Source organism: Thunnus maccoyii, chromosome 9, assembly GCF_910596095.1.
Source record: "Thunnus maccoyii chromosome 9, fThuMac1.1, whole genome shotgun sequence".
In the NCBI taxonomy this organism is placed as follows: domain Eukaryota; kingdom Metazoa; phylum Chordata; class Actinopteri; order Scombriformes; family Scombridae; genus Thunnus; species Thunnus maccoyii.
The window spans coordinates 26,225,671-26,243,843 of record NC_056541.1 but is presented as its reverse complement, the minus strand read 5'-3'; the positions used below and the strand labels follow the sequence as shown (position 1 = coordinate 26,243,843).

The window sequence follows — 18,173 nt, the reverse complement described above, 5'->3', positions numbered from 1 at the left end:
AAAAAGCAGGTGAAAGGAAGACAAGCAGGGACAGGCAAGCAGTATTACAGTCGACAGAAAGAGTTCTGAGGCATTTCCTCGCTCTAAACTGACTAAAACTTTTGAGTACTCTTTTCATTTTCTGCTTTTGAAATAATTGCTGCATTTGCAGAACTCCTGCTTCACGGTGTGAAATTGGTGACAAAGTGGTGAGCGGCGCTCTGAGCCCTCCCAATGCAGGTAGGTCTGTGACAACACGCAGGAGGAGCCCTCTTCAAAGGGAAACGGGAAAAAAGAGAGCTCATCTTTCAAAACCATGTCGCTGCTTTCCCAGAGGTGTCACCCATGGCAGAGCCCATCACTTGGCTGGGGAAATGCAATAAAAAAAAAAACCTTTTTATAATAATCAATTTCAGCAAGGGCGCAGTAATTTAGAACGCTCCATAAATGGGCAGGAAAACGGGTCTGAGGAGCCATTGAAGTAATAGGCCATAAATGTGATCAAACCCAAAATAAGTTTCCCATTACTAATAGTCATTAGCTTTATTACATTACAACCTTTTGAGACATGGTCAGTTATTGATTCTCATTCAGTTTATGAGATTTCTGGTCAAAACACAATTAAAGCGGCTTTTCTGTTATGACAAAATACAGCTTATTAGGCTAATTAGTGCTAATTACAGATGAAAGGACCTTCTAGAGCAAAAAAAAAAACCCAGAACTGTTGTGTCAACAGATGCCTTCAGCATGCTCTGTGAAGTCTACCCTCTCAACTTGATTAAAAAAGATTGGAGAATTTGTTGTTTCTCCCTCTCCACTATCTCTGAAAACACCCCCTGCGTCTCCTATTCTCTTCTAAGCTCTTTACTTTCCCTTTCATTCATCTGTAACCTTGATTAACTGTCAGCATCAACAATGTTCTACTGTTGCAAAAAATAATTTGATAACCATGGCAATGACATCAAATAGATCATATTAAAAATGGCTTTTAGTTGGGTTATAGTGACTAATTACACAGGCAGTTATGCAGTCACATTTCTGTCAAAGATTACATTTTTTGACATAAACACTGAATCAAAGGCCTGCCTGTAATATCATGTGATGTAATGTCGCTAATACTGCTGGTCTCACTGAGGATCAACACCCCAATCTGCAGTTTTGGCCAACTTTCAGTCATGTTCAGCTCATTATTTTGGCTTTCAGAGACCCAGATCTTTTTTCAGGAGTCAAGGGATGAAACAAGAGGCTAAATCACAACTGAATATCGGACTTGACTTCAACCAGTGGTGAAAGAGAAGACTCTGATGGGATGTGAAGGTTGCTCTGTTTCTGCTCGATGTCTAAACAATGTTTAAAGTTTGACAAAAACGACAGACACAGTTGAGATGATTTGCTCACCAACTGTGTGACAATCTGTAGAGGGCTGCCTTCTAGCTTGTATCCAAGACCAAATCTGAACCTGGTGGAAAAATGTAATTTTGTCATTCATGCTATTCTTTGTCTTAAAGTACATCTGGATAAAACTACATGATGATTTCAGCCAACAGTCTGCATGTAATGATAAAAACATGATGTTGGATGTGCACTGGTGTGGACAGACAACTTGGAGCTATTAGGCCTGACTCCATGTGGTTCCCTTATGATATTCCCATGCTGAACGATTGCACTTGGATAAAGTTACCACCCTCCAGTCACTACATCCTACCATCAATGCACCTCATCATTACTGGGCATCTGATTCATCATATATTCATCATATTCCTTCCACCCTGATTTCATATACCAAGCCTCTGCTACATCTCCATCACTACATCTTCAGTTTTGTGTGCAGAGACCTGTTTTCTATTGGAATCACTGAGATTGTTCTCCATTTGGTGGAGTGAAGGTGGAGATGGGTAATGTGTCGGTGTGCATGTTTGTGTGTGTATGTGTAATGTGGGAAGGGGAGGTGGGGGGGTTGACGACACTGCTCTTACATTACCTTACTTCCTCTTTTCTATCAGCAAGGAGTGTAGCAGGGGGAGGGGGAGGAACTTATCGGTGGGCTTTTCATGCCACAGTGATCCCAAGTAATCTAATTCAGCCTTCCTCTTTCTCGCTTGTTTGCTTCTCTCATATTGGTGCATGCAGATTGCAAAAGCCTTATGTGCTTGTGTGCGTGTATGTGTGTGTGTGTGTATGTGTGTGTGTGTGTGTGCATGCCAGTGGAGAGAAAAGGGGACAGAGGGAGACGGACAGAGTTAATGAGTTCTGAATGTGTCTGCATGTATAAGTATTTGTGTTCTGTGTTAAGTACCGTGGGGTGGCTGGAGATGCTGTGCACATTGGCAAGCTGTCTGTGCGGGGAGAAGCACTTGGAGCAAAATAGGATTGAAAAATGAGAAGAGAATGTGTGCAGCCGCATGGTGGGGCAAAACAAAATGAGATAAAATCGTCCCAATCAACGTCTTTTCAATGAATTTCCGATGATGAAAATGTCTGAAATGTTCGCATCAAAGGTCTAAGCTGATCCTTTTCAATACACGCTCTCTCTAACATGATGGAGCCTGCTTCACTGACTCACTGACGGGCCCTCTGTACTGAATAGCAAATCAAGGTAAGAAAGGACGCCTTTCTGTTCATGTGCACACACATGTACAAGTATATCATCTGTTACAGTACACATAAAACACTATTCATCTTTATCTCCTGTGAGGCTGCTGCCTAAATTATCCTGTCCCTAATTGACTTAGCCAAGTTTAGCAAATAATTGTAATATCAGGTTAATTGAGATGGATTTTCTCCACTGTGAAAAAAAGAAGTTACATGATTTATAGTGGGCCATAAAATACCTCTTCTATGTAAAATTAGCAAAGTAATCAGAGTGAGAAAGCAGACAGTTAGGATTGATTGATGACTGCGTGTTTGAGATTTTGGAGGGGCTGTGCACTCAATCACATTTTACAAAAACAATGGTGGAGGCAGTGCGTCTGATACGGTCTTACACAACAGCGAAATACAATAAAATCAGTCAAATAAAGATTATTGTAGCCCATTTCTATTTTTTTGTCATTGAGCAGGAAATAGCAAATTCCTTGGTTGATTCTCTTTACGACCTCAAGCAGAGTCTTTGCGAGATAATCATGCAAATCATCTTTGCTGTTTTTGTCAGAGGAAGGTGTGGGAGCAAACTATATTTTCCTAGAGCACAGCAAGCCAGCTGTTGATACATCAGTGACATGAAAAGGATGTGAGAGAAGGAACTCGAACAATACTGCAGCATTAAACACATAGCTTCAATTATCCTGAGAATGGATCAGTGGGTGAGGATGCGCCGCATTCCTCTGAATCCAGAAACAGCCACCCACAGGCATCTATCATCCACACAGCTACAGGCAATACTTAGAGAATAACACTGACACAACAGTCAGGTCTGTATCATGCAGATCAGAAGCACCGAAATAGAAATGAACGCAATCTTTGTTTTAGTAATCAGCGCTGATGTGGCGGCATGTTTTTCTCTTTAGTCGACACAATTGATGCCGCTCATTTTTCACCTGAATGTTGTTTATCTGAATCAGAAGCGGTGCTCTAAGGGTCGCTGAACAAAGCTGCAAGAGATGTGTGAAAGGCTTTCTATGTGAAGTTCTATAGGGGAGCTTTGGTTAATCTACACAACCAAATACCTGTGCCTCGCTGAGGGAGACACATAGCTCCAGGCTTACCTTCAGGCCAGAGCCAGCCTCCAGACCCTATCTGAGGCCTGCTGGGAGCTACAGATGCTCTCTTCCTGCCCTGATCCTAAACACACTCAGCGCACACAGACCAGCGTTACAGCTCTGCCTTCTCTATCTAAGCAGCAACTGTTTGTGGCCATGTCAGTAAAAATCTATTATTTGAAGTACTTCAATGTCAGGGAACTCAGCAACATTTACTCCAAAGATGTAAGAGTGAATATAATGCTTGCTATTCCCATGTTTCTTGATTTTTTTTTTTTTTACTAAATACGTCACTATAAAGCTGTACAAAACATGTGACTAGAGCATGAATACATTTATTTTCCTCCTTCAGGCTGTCACCAGTCATGATTAAAAGTGCAGCAGTTCTCGGTTATTTCCAATGCAAAATAATATTTCATTCATTCATGTGGTGAACGAAAACATATGCTAATGCTGATTCAATGATTTAAAATGTAAAATTAAGAAATTATGGTGCCCCACGTTATCAGGAAACACTAATTCACATTCAAAACAAAGAGTGTGCAACCGTATATTTGGGTGTTTCACCAAGCTGGACGTGGCATCACTCACCATAGCCAGGGGCACGATGCCCACTAGGTCCTCTTGCGCCAGTCGGATCTCCGTCTCAGCCTCTTGTGTGGCGGCACGACTCTCCGGGTATTCCACCTGCCAGGCCATCCAGCGGCTGCCCAGTGGCTCTGGGAAGCTTTCCATTTTCAGATCCACCTGGAGCACCCTCTGAACTCCCATCTCAGACCTGCCAGAGTACAGAAAAAAAAAAGAGTGTGTCAGTTAATGGTTAAGCAGATGGCTGGGCGAGTGTGTGTGTGAGAGGTTGGAAAAGTGTGTGTGTGGCTGTGAGTGCTAACCTGAGCTCATTCAACCTACTGTCTGCTCTAATGACTACAAACGGTAAAGGCTGATGAATGTGTCTGTGGCTGAAATCTATGACATTTTACCAACTGAGATTCTCCAAAATGTCAAGTCCCTTTGTGTTTGACTCTCTGGTCAATCCTCTGCTTCATGGTGAATATCATCCCCCTTTTCTTTATTCCTCTCACACTTTACCGCAGGTGATGTGCACTGTAAATAGAACCTATAATCTTGTGGCTGCTCCTCAGAGCAGTTCAAAGGGATGCTTCACCAGTCGTCACCCCCCGCTAAGGTGTTGATGGTTGGGCTTGTCACTGCTGCCCTTGTTTGCCATAGCAGAGTGTAAATATACAGCATGCTTCGGCACGATCTACGGCAGGCCTGAATTAAGTCAGACGAATGGAGAGCGTTGATAATAAAATTTCCCATGGCGCCATAAGTCTCTGGTGCTCAGGGTTTAAATATAGCCTGGAGGCAGGAAAGGTCAGCTTTACACAGCAGCCAGAGGAGTTGGGAAATGGCACAAGATCTGTTAGCCACGTCTTGCGTGTCAAATGTAGGGACTCGAGGCCAATAAATTTCATGCATGGTCTCTGTGGCACACCGGCACAAAACAGCATCCTGTAATTTGAGCGTGGTGAGGTGGAGAGAGGAAGAGAGATGAACTCTGAATAAATCCACATGGTACTTGTTGGGATAAGAGGGCGCCTGTCCATGTAACATGTGGAAAATACTGTAAAGCACACAGAAGGAAAAAAAAGTACTTTTAAAGCAATGTCAAGCAAGCAAAACATTGCCATGAAGAGAGATAATACATACATGGTAACTGTAAGTCTGGGAAAGACAACGGCGCAAGTGTACTGTGTGACATCCTAAATAATGAATAGGGGACTAAAAACAGGAAAATGATAAATAATAGAAAATGTTGTGTTCTCTCATATTCACATAGGTCTGACACTATTTTCACATTATTCTCATATTATTCAGGTTTATTCTGAGAGAATGAAAGATTTGTTGCGCAGCAGAGCACAACAACCCAATTTTCACATCTAACAGAGGTGTGTATAAATAATTAAGATGACAACCAAATAACTTGTGTCACATTGCTGTTACATCATAACAGCATACCGATCGGAGTACCGAGGCGTTGAAGGCATAGTGCGACATCGCAGACTTACATAACTGCTCCACAATACTGCGAATGAGACAGATGCTAATCTCTGCTCGCAAACCAGTAAAAGCCAGGAGGTTCATCAAGCAAACAAAGTTAACAGATGATGCACTGAATGTCCAGAAATAAACCTTTGAGCGCTCCACAATCACTGTGTGTCACGCAGGACCCGTGTCAGCCATCAGCCCAAGTGGCCTACTTTCTACAGCGCAGGCAGACTTTTACCACAGAAAGGTTGCTCTGGCAAACACTAAAGGCAGCGAGACAGACAGGCAGAAGAATGAAAGTGACAATACAGCAGAAAGGTTTGATTATACTCTAAGTACACAAGTACAGGAGCTCAACTCAAACCTTCAGAAAGTTAAAGGGCCTCCAGAAAAGGCATAAAAGTTGACTGTTATTAGTTTTTTTTCTCTTTCTTCAAAGATGTCAATTATTTCCCTCCTTGCAGTTGGAAGAGTTTAATAGCAGCTGCGAATGCTGTGATTTTTATGAGGTTTTCATATTTCTTCCAACAATAAAAGTGCCAACAAAATATTGAGGTTATGAGAATGTACAGTATAGGGTCACAAAAGGCTTACTAATTCATTTTAAAATCCGGACATGCTGATAATTTAGCATTTTTGTGACAGAAATGTCCAATTTCAAAAGAAGACCTGTGTTGGATGACAGCAATATAAAAATGAGGCAGAGTGAAAGGAGGCAAAGAAATAAAATCTGGTGGTAATGCAAAGCTGAGATCAAGGAGAAGACTGAAAACATACAAAGACGTAGATGGATGACACTCTTGCAAGGGAATGAATGGAAACCGTGGCAGTAAAGAGAATGTCTTTTTCTCCATTTTCTCCATGATTTAAGTAAGAAAATTGTTAAGATTTTCCATGCACAAATCTGTGACTATAATAAATTCAATGTGCACGGTGAAAATGGTTTATTTACAGCATTTTTTATGATGACTCTTAAAACACAAAGCTGTTGATGGTTGTATATCTAGCTAGTTTGGCAAAAAAGAGGGAACATTTTGGGCTTTTTACCTCACATACAGAGCCTGGCAGCAGTCCGTTTTTGGTTGTCTGCTGTACTTGACCCCCATTGACACGTCATAAAATGAAACCTGACAGAAACATCGTTGTCAGGGTGAATGTGACTCACAGACATCAACCATATACACCAGTATGCCATCCTGAGCCGACCTCTCCTCTCCAAGTCTGCTAATCACATGGCTCGCTGGGGGAAACTGTTCATTTCTCTGTCACTTCCAGCATGGGGTCTAATTCAATTAGCAACCAAGGGCCTGTGGATGTATGCCACACAGCTGGCCTCAGCCTGATAATTATCTGTAAACTAGCTGTGGTTTGACTAAATCTGAGGCCAGGCGGACAACCGGAGGGCAGCCAAAGGCAATAGAGAAGGGCTCTGCAGATAACAGGCCTTAAAGTTGGAAGCAGCTGGCCCTCCTGCTTTAGGGACTGGACTGGAGAGGAAATCAGACTTGACAAGGTGGTGCCAGAGACGGCCGACTACTGATTCACTGAGAATAGCACGGAGATGGCTGAGAGGAAGCTGTTTAGGCACATTCAGGATGCCCATTAATCACGATGACACCAACAGAACTGTAGGACATGCGGTGACACAATGAAATATAAGTAAAAAGCACTCAGTGTGGATTTATTGTTTTTGTTTTGGAGCTTGGTGTCATCATGCATTTATTTAAGATGCTCTATGTAACATTTATATACATCAAAATATCGATGTAAAACCAATCAAATAACTGAGGGAGCTGTGATCATTGACATCAACAGCCTCTCACAACAATAGTATTTGTTAGTGCTATGACATTGCTATACTGTAAACCCTGTTTGCTACATGTCACAAAGAGAAAGTAACAAAACAATTTCCCGCCAAATTCAACAGTACATAGATACAGGCTGTCAATATACACTACACTGATTTTACACATGAAGTTCAGTTTACTCGTTATTAGGAGCCTACAACGCCTGTAAAAAAAAGTGGTGTACTGTGATGCTGTCATCAAGGTTACCTCGGTTTGGGCTTGAGATGTAAAATGTATAACAGACAAGCTTTGTTACAAGCTGGAGGTATGAAGTTTGAGAGAAGTAGGCATTTAGGAGACAGAGGGCGTCTCATTCATGTCATATCTGAGTTGTCATAATAATGATTTTCTGACTTTTAAATGGCGTTCATGTCAACATGTAAGTCATAATTATGACTGGGAAGCTCAGACTGATATATATAACTTGGCAAATCGCCTGAATAGTGCCTGAAAACTGAACAAATATGAATGTCTTATGTCAGCTAAAGTCCACTGTACAGTGTTTTTAACTCTTACATGACCAACTCTGTAATCATACATCTTGAGTTGTCTAATGGGGTGAAAGCTCACAAGTCAACATAGGAATCTTTCCCATTTCTACAATCCTTCCCATATGGCATTAATGGAAGACAAATTTGAGTTGCATTATGGGAAACGTAGGATCCAGTGTTTCTGGAGTCTGACCCATAATAGTCACCATTCTGTCTCTCTCCGGCTTTATGGAAGAGCAACACTAAATCTCCAGAATGCCCCTTTAAGCAGTCAAAATAATCGTCTGATTATTTTCTCAATTTAATTGTTAAAGTGACATCTTTAAAATGGTTGTTTTGAGCTCGGTTCTGTGGCTTTCAGGTTTACACAACACTTTGTTTTCCACGTCCTTTCAAAATGTGCTGCCAACAAGTCCAAACTTCTAATGTTCAACTTCTGTCCTCACTAATTACACAATCTAAAAGCTCCTCTTAGAGGTGATTCAGCTTCATTTTGCCTTGATTGCAGCATGTCAGATAGCTATTGAATTCAGGCTGCAAGAAGGTTAAATAAAAATAGATTTAAATGTCAAGAATAAACAGACACTGGACAGAGTTATTGGAAGAGTTTCCTTTCTAGCTGATTTCTCTAGAGAAAGAGCTATAATTGAAAGAGCTTCTATTGTCCCATTATCAAACTCACTGTGTCATCATGACACTCTTTGTTTAATCTTCCCCTGATGTGATAGGATCCATGTGTCCACTGCCTTGCCAGAGAATAAGAGAGAGACAGACAGAGAACCTTTGTGGGATAAATAAGGTGACATTTTCAGGTCCATTTTTTCATCTTTCAACTTGTAGATCAAGTATTTCTAGACTTCCTCTGCTATTATTGTCATAATTAGAATGGAATGATGTGGTCCCGTGTCTGGCAAAACATTTGAAGCTCAAGCCTTGCTCTTTTTTTTTCCCCCTGAGTATGTTTTATGTATGAGATACACAAAGTAAGATGTGGAGAACATACCACGAAGGGCTACGACAAACCTCAGCAGAGCAGCACGTAACGCTACTGATTCACCATAACAAGAGATGTTGAATGGAAACAGAATGGCAGATGAAGATGCATAATGCAAGCTGGTGGAACCAGAAGAGAAGCTGTCCACGACAGTCAGAGGCGATGGTGTGTGTGTGTGTGTGTATGTGTGTCAGTGTGTGCATGTGTGGCGGGTGCTTCATGCAAACTTTAAACTACTTGTGGAGGGAAAAAAAATAATCAAATTTGTGGCTTCAGTGGTGCTTGAAAACAGCACCCTGAAACTCTGCTGTTCTCATGCTCCGTCACCTGGAACAGCAATAAACCAGTCAGCACAATGAAGCCAAGACACACACATACACACACACACAGCTACACATACATGTATGTGCATACTCCATATATACTGTACACCGGAGCATCCAAGCATGAATCTGTGCCCGCACACACACACTGACAAACACGTTGGACCTAATCATTCATGACAGATTAGGTTTTCTGAATCTAATACAAACATCAATATGCAACAGTCAGTCTTGACTACTGTCACCTGTTCTGCTATATACTGTATAAGTAATATTGGCCGCTACGTATTTACAACTCCACAAAATCTTTTCAGAAATCATAAATGCACCACAAACCCCTCTTGGAAAATGGAGTTGTGCAACAATGGGTCTCTTTAAACAACAGAAAAAACATTTTATATAAAACTTTCTACAATGAAACAACCCTAGTTTTGTGTTCAAGAGATCAATGGTGCAAATGTGACACTACATTTCTGTATTATCATGCAGCATTGTTATTAACATAGTAGATGATAGATAATATGGGTCTTATAATAATAACATCTTGCCAAAGTGTGGTGCTGTATGTGAATATATTTTCAAAACTTTCAAATAGGCTTCTGCTGCTATTATTTTTAAAACAACTGCAAGCAAAACTGTTGCTACTACTACACTATTACAATGGCCATAGCCATGGATTTTAGAAATACTGAGGCCAAGAGTCCCACTTTTGACAAGCCACAAAAAAAATTCTCTACATTTTTAAATATTAAGTAAATTGTTCTGCAAATTTTTATCTCTCTACATGATTGTCTAAATGCTATTTGAAGGCCTTCCACACTATGCCATGAATATAATACTGGAAAAATATGAAGGGCATGGTTTTGGCCTAAAATGGTCAAGAGTTTGGAACATAAATGTAGAATGTAAACTCTTGAAATTTCCTGAAAAATACTGAGGACATGATGTAGGGGCGTCAGTTTTAAGTACAGCCCTGACTATTACTAACCCAACCCACTGTTTTATCCATTACATTAAATATGAAAGGTAAACATGAAGATGGACAGATGGAAAGACTGATAAATAGTTGGTAAGTGTGACAACAATAACATAGAATATCACATGAATAGGATAGAATCAATGCTAATAAAGTTGTATATTGATAAGATATTTGATACAGAACAGCCTGGGCCATCAGGAGAAATAGCTTGTGAAATCCGTCTCAAATTTCTCCAAGCTGTGGGTGAATTTCATTTCGCTGCCTGAGGGGAGCCCATTAGATGCGAATTACACTGGGCCACTTCTAACAAGCATCCACCTCAGAGGTCAGAACCTCTTTTTAGGCCTGATTTTTGAGGAAGTATCCCAATGGTCACAGCATGAAGCACAACCTCTCTGCTGAGGGAGCCCTGACCAGAGACCAGAGTGCTTAAGTCACATTTTCAGGGCCCTCTGATGAGCCGTCTCGCAATCAAAGCAAATCACTCAGCACCGCCATGTACTGTAGTCATGGGTACATTTAAAAGCCAAAACGTCAGCATGGACAAGAGTGAAAACTATAAGGTATTGATTTGAAAAGCAAAGAGAAGGATAAATGCATATGGACTGGACTTTCCATGGATACTTATGATTACGCTAATATGTATTATTAAGCTAATATCACAAAGGATTTCGAGTGTGGAGGTAGAGAGCTGTACTGAAATATCAAATCTCTACAAGAGAAAACGTAAGCATAAATTCACTTATGGTAAGTCGATTAGTATTTTATATTCCAAAGAGAAGTTTCCAGTCAAATACAGTATGTTTCTGTGAAAGTACAGAACAGGAAACGGAGGAATGAGAAGGAGCAAAGCCAAAGGGTGGGAAGCGGGGGTTGCGGAGTTGAGGGGGTGGTGGGTGGGAGTGGAGGTGGAAAAGCACCCTCAGACGCCAGATACCCAGCGGACCTTTTCAATTCAGCCTGTCCAGAATAGAAAGAGATAGTGACAGGAGGAGAAAAAAGGTGTAAACTCCCCCTGAAACACTGTCAAATAAAGGGAAGACAGGAATGAGAATAATAGTGATAAATGTCAGCACGGTGTAGCTGCCTCTGTGGCTTTGGAGGTTCATGGTTATGCAGAGATATAGTGCATGTAGTGGCCACAGGAGGGTTGGAGCTGGATAGAAGAGAATTTGTACAAGACAATTTAAAATGATCCAAAAGTAAGAGAGACTTGTTTTACATGATGGTTTAAAGGACCAGTCTGTAAGATTTACTGGCATCTAGCGGTGAGGTTGCATATCGCAACCCAATGAACACCCCTCCCCCCCTCCTCCCCTTCCAGGCATGTAGAAGAACCTGTGGTAGCCGCGAAACTCATGAAAAACAAGAAAGGCCCTCTCTAGAGCCAGTGTTTGGTTTGTCCGTTCTGGGCCACTGTAGAAACATGGCGGTGCAACATGGTGGTCTCCATGGAAGGTGACCTGTTCCCTCTGTAGATATAAAGGGCTCATTCTAAGGTAACAAAAACACAATTCTTATTTTCATTGGATTAAATACTAATTAAAACATATTTATGAATATTATATTCCATTTCTGCCAAGTCTGTTCCACTAGATAACACTAAATTCTACACACTGCACCTTTAAAGATATGTGCAAAGCTGAAAAATCAACAAATTTGGAAAAACAATCACTAAATTTGGAGTTACACAGCTTTTACTGGACTGCGATGTTTCTAACAGATTTCAACGGTGTTTTGGTCATAAAGTGACGACATAAAACTTCCTTCTAAGTAAGACAGAAATTAAGAAAGACACCAAATTTAAAGCATCTTCTTTTATCTGACAGCAACAATACGTCCCTGCAGTCTGTGAGAGCTGTTTCCATCCTCCTTCCATGCAGAATGTAAGCTATAAAGATCCTTCTGTACAAAACTCCTGCAGACAGGAGCCACCAGCAACCAACATTAACTTGTCGATATGACATTCAAAACGTCAATTTTAGATTTGATTAAACTTTAATACCATACTGCCTGTGAAAGTATGGGTTTGTGTTGGGCATATAGGTGTGCATGCACGTGCGTGTGTGTGTATGGATCCATGTGCAGGATTCCTGTATTTCAAACATGTTGAAGTGTTTCCTACATGAAGGCTGCAGTGAAACACTGCTGATACAATCAAGCGAGCCGGAGCATCCCTCATGTTGCTATCATTTCCTCCAAGATACTAAACCAATACCTGTGATTTATGGTGCGTCAAGTGACATTCATTTACACCTCTCTAGACTGGCAGAACAGAAATAGAAGAGATACTAAAGCAGGCTGTTAAAAGAAGGTCTCTGTTTTTAAGGTTGTGTTGGGCATGCAGCGTGATGGAAACAAAACATATTCCTTTACTGACTACAGGAAGCACAAATCCTTTAACTCATATCTGTTTTGGCACACTAAACCACCTCAAGTACATTCTGCAATTTCATGCCATAAAATAATTTCCTGAAAATGTCAAGTACAGTTAGCACAGTAGCCGCTGATGTTAAACAGAAAAACAAAACAGAAAGAAACATTCTACAGAGGAATTTGTGTCTTTTTATGGTGAAGTGGTTGACTTAGATTTAAGTGCTTTGACATTCATTTTAAAGCATTTTCTCCTGAAAGTTAACCTTGAGGTAAGTCCAGCATGTTTCTGCCACTTCACTAATGAAATTATTTAATTATTTCTTCCAAATCGATATTTTGTAATCATAACCAACCACAAGCACACAGTAGAAAAAATGGCTTTGTTGTGCAGGTGTTTTTGGGGATGATTATTGTTTGCTACCTACACAAAATAATTAGTCTGGCAATATAATACTTTTTGTTTTGTTGTTTTTTGTCCACAAATACTATAAAAATGCAGACTCAGCCCCAATCCCCAATCCCATTAATTCCTACTGAGTCACTTTTTAAAAAAATATATTTTAATAATTTAACAGCTGGGCACTGTAGTTTTGAGCAAACAGGAGTAAACAGAGCATTTGTTGGGGACTATTTTCTGCCACAGATTTGGTGGGCAAGTGAGTATTTCCGGCAGTAAGACAGCGTATGTGGGATTCAATCAAAGTGTGTAAGAAGTGTAAAGAAGGTACATGTCAGCAAGTGCGATGATGTGGCTCACTGATGTGTTTTTAACAGTTTTTTGGACAACAATGAAGCTCTACAGCACACAGGAATAAGATATATCAGGCTCTGGCTACACAGACAATACTTGTTGTTAGGATCAATTCATTAATGGTTTTGGTCTTTTCATGGGATTTGTTGACGGTAAGAAAAATATAGAAAATAAGCAGGCTTCTCCTTTAAGTAAGACACATATAGTTAATAAAAGGTGTTCTACAACAAACTCTTCCCAACAGACAAGAAATACACTCTGGAAATGTAATTTCCAGAGTGTATATCTTATTTTTCAGGAGTGCATAAAGGCTGGTACATTTCAAATAACCTACAGTGCCTGAATTAAAACCCACTTTTAATAAGCATCAGATTCCCTTTAATTTAATCATTTATTCTTTACCCTCTTTCTAACGTGCACACAGAGAAAAAGGCTGAGTACTATTAATTATACAATTATAATGAACCATGGGCACAAACCGAGGGCTTCTGGCTTGTGTGCATCAAACCCAATAAGGGGATCAAATTTCCGATTAGCTTAACAGTGTTCTGCAGCATTCATCAGCTAAAATATTCAACTCCCACACACACTCACTGCTCTCACTCTCTCCTCGGCTGCTCTGGCTCACTGCCTAAGTCATGCAAACTGTTACACACAACTAAGTGTACATGGAAAAAGAAAAAAATGGTTTTGGTTTGGACACAGGGAGTTTTTGTCATTTCCTACAAGCATGTAATGCCACTTTTATAATTTAAATGTTAAGTTGACAGGTTAGTCAGCTTCTACACACACAGTAACAGAGAGTATTTTACACATTTTATCATGCAAAAATACTCTGTGGCAAGAAAGTAGAGACACTATATCTCCAGACAGTCAAATTAGTTAAAAGTCAATTTATCTGAGGGGGTAAAAGGAGGAATGTAAAAGGTAGATGAGTGTCGAGAGGGGAATATTCCATTATTACATTTGTTTCTTAACTTGCTCTTGATTGCCTTGAGGGAAACAGGGCACAGTCGGTGTGTTAGCCCTGGCTCAAACAGTGGCATATCAATTCCCAGACAACAAAATCTCATCCTGGAGTTAATGAAATGCACCATAGCAACAATTGTCTAATCAAAACTAAATGCTTTTCTGCAGCGCAACATCATTAGAGTCCATCAGCTGAAGTAGGCTCCATGGTGTAATGGATCCCTAATGACGGTAGTTATCATCACCGGTGACCTCAGACCTTTTTGCATCAGACATCGCTTCCCAGTCAGTTGCACTCTATATCTGTCTCATTCATAGGAAAGCTATCTAAATAGTAAATTGCAATATAATAAATTGCTACTTGTCCCGACAGTTACACTCAATTTTCCCCACATCAAAGCACTCATCTCAAGCCTGGATAACAGACATTAACCACTAGGAACAGCCAGCAAAGCTGCTGATAACTCATCCACACACAGACACACACACACACACTAGGGGGCAGCAGACACTGAGCCCTGGGGCAGTGATGCAAATTTATGTGCAGATAAAGTGACCCCCCCCTTTTACAAGCTCCCCCTGGTTGATCTGTGGGTGACATCATGTGACCGTCAGGGCCTGTCCTTGCACCTGCAGGTGCTGTGACACTGGAAGCGCCTGTCCTCCTCGGAAAAGTCCTTTAAGACCCGCAAAACCTGGGTCCTTTCAGCTCTACCACCGTTGGCATGGCAACAGAACCTGCAGAACACACAAGAGTCATTGACCAAAGGGGTCCAGACTATCAGATCAATGCTACTCTATTGCAACCTAGGTTTTAACCCCCTTCACTGGTGGGATGTGAAAGGTTAAACTCTGGCTCTGTGAGACACAAAAGGGGTGAAAAAGTCACAGAAAGATCAGTTCAATATTGCAGCATGTGTTTTGCAGACACGTCAACAGTAAATAAGGAAGCAGATGTCTAATGTGCTTTAACAGCAGAGAGAGAGAGCGAGATCTTTGCCAGCATCTTATGAAAGAAGTGGGAGACTATTTACCTTACATTGCAACAGCAGAGACTTTTAAAACTAAATGCAAACCCCTCACAGTCTCACATGTAAGCTCATGCACACACGAGAACACGAATGTACAAGTCTCTCTCCCAGTGTTTTACAACCATAATGTACTATATGTGTAAACAGAACTGTTTTGTTTGTGATAATTACAGTGTTCGTGAGGAAGTGATGCGGAGGCTGCATGGGCATGATTGCCTTGTGCCTCTGCCTTAATGCAGTGTCCCATGGATCAGAAGGGTGAGAGGTACAACTCCTACCTTCTCAGCTGTCCTTAAGAGGTCCATTTTATCTCAGAGCCTCATAATAAATGTATGTGACACCCACACGCTGGATTCACATTAAGAGAAATCTCAAAAGGCTTCCAAATGTGTTGAGAGTTTCAAAGAAATTCTCTTTCCTAAAATGGTTACAACAAATTCATCAGCGATTGTGAAAATTATCGATTTCATGTTCTACTCATCAAACAATAAGAGTGCAGTGCATCAGCAGCCTGTTGAAAGGCTGCCTAGTAATCACAAATGGCCAATTTGCATCCACTTTGAATGATGTAGTGAGGATTTGACTGCTCATTTACTACGAAAACACAGTAATTACATCACAGATTCTCTCATTACTTATTGGATTAATCTTGAACGTAAAACGATATTATGAATGACTTGACAACATAAATTGAGAATATAAATAATAGTCTATATTACAGTCTTTAGATTGTGGGGAAACAATTTACTTAATCTCAGAAAGTTACTTGACTGATCTCAGGAGTCACAATCAATCTGCCTCAGCAATAAAGTTAAAAAAAACTAAAATTTAGAAGCTTTTCACATCTGTAAACATCTTTGAAATCCCACTGTGCACAAACATCAGTTATGCATGTGAACACATTGACAGTCACAAGCCAATTAACGGTAAGATTAGTTAACATTTTGGATTCATAAAACCCCTGAGCAGTTATCATGGGCTCTAAGAGTTGAACTCAAGGACCCGAATAGCCATCTTTAAAACACAAGAGTAGCATTTTACAGTCTCAAAGCACTATATCAGCACCTTCTCCCAGTACACACCCGGCTCCCAGTCAGGAGTGCATTTAGGTATTAACTAGAATTTAGCCCCCTCTCATGCACTACTTAATGAGCTCAGTGCTAAATTACTACCAAAGCAATTACACACACATCATACTCCCCGACATACTGCATCCACTATACACACAACAACAGCACTAATTCAGACGGGGCATTTTATAAATAAAACTGTATACTGGTTAAAATACATGTTAATATTAAAAGAAATCTTACCAGTGCACATAATACATATATCGGTTGGCTTACAGCAGCAGAATTTCTCATTGATCAGCAGTTAAGGAGTGTGATGTGAGCGGCTGTCTTGGCAGAGGAGAAATTATAAAGCATTTTGTTAACGGAAAAACTGCCTCCACACACCCAGGGGTCTGTGTGCAGAAATGAGACATTGATCCATAATTGGAAGCACTCAGTCATGAAATCTAAAGACTAATTAAAGAAAGAGAGCTTTAATGGTTTTCATTTACATATTCAGCGCAGTGATTCAATGCTGCTCACCGACTACGGCCTGTGAGAGATGGAGGGCTGATCCTGGAGCGGTGAAGGGTTGAGTTAGATCACACTGTGATAGACTAACGACAAGTGTGTGAAATGTCTGACTGCATCAGCGTGAGCCGCTCTCACAACATGACTAAAATGCGATTGTGACTTTGCCGTCACTGACAAACACATCAGCTGTGAAAAACATGCAGCTACATTATGCATCAAGGTCTTTTAATGACGATAAATCATGAATATGGTCTTGGCACAAACAGCAGCAGAGGTAGAAAGGTCATTGTTTAACTCCGGAGATGCTGGATGTATTTTTAGTGTGACCTCCACAAGATTCTGGTGCCTCAGTAACACTTAAGGTTATTGTACATGTGTGGATGAGCACGAAACTGTGCTGAGTGTTTATGTGTGCAGGTTCAAGGTGGAAGAGGTGACATGTACAAAGTGTGGCATCTCATCTGGAGGCATGAACATGTCCGCTGGTCCCGCTGTGTTGAAGCGCTCAGGGTCTAGCTTCTGATACCCCTGTGGCCCACCAAGGTTTACACACAGCCTGATTACATGTCAGGGCTGGTAAGTCCTGCTGAACAGGCGCTGGGCTGCAGCAGAGGTGTGGCATCCTACTTTTCGCTGCATGTTATCAGCTGGGCAGAGTTCTGCTTTCAACTTGTTAGTCTAGGAATGATAACAGAGGACAGCCAAAGATTGCTTGTCAGTGTTAGCATGCACAGGTGGAGGATGTGCATCGTACCTTTTCTGTTTGTCTTCTGGTTGATTGAATCTGCTTTTGACTTAAAGCAGAACTGTCCATTTGTGTTCCGTGCGCTGAGTTTATCATCATTTGCATTTGCAACCCATTCTTGTGGTTTTTTTCTCCAAATACTGCATCTACACCTTTCTCAACAGCCTAGGGTCTCTTTTAATAGGCTCATTTAAATATTTCTCCTATGCAGGTTGGAGGAATGAGACAGCCAGGGTGCCAGACCAGGCATCTCTTTGAGAGGAATAGGCTTTGGTATAAAAGCCAATCATCTTGAAGGCCAAGCTAAACTGAGGTTAATTGGAGCCAACTGCAGGCCAAGGTTTCTGTAGCC

General features: G+C 40.9%; 1 protein-coding gene across 1 annotated transcript in view; it reads right to left on the bottom strand.

The window, feature by feature from the left end:
• si:dkeyp-14d3.1 (transmembrane protein 132C) overlaps positions 1–18,173 on the bottom strand; it is a 118,649-nt gene that overhangs the window by 28,699 nt on the left and 71,777 nt on the right. Inside the window, exon 4 of the mRNA XM_042421345.1 lies at positions 4,269–4,455. Coding sequence (XP_042277279.1) covers positions 4,269–4,455 — 187 coding nt within the window. The remainder of the gene's footprint in view (positions 1–4,268; positions 4,456–18,173) is intronic.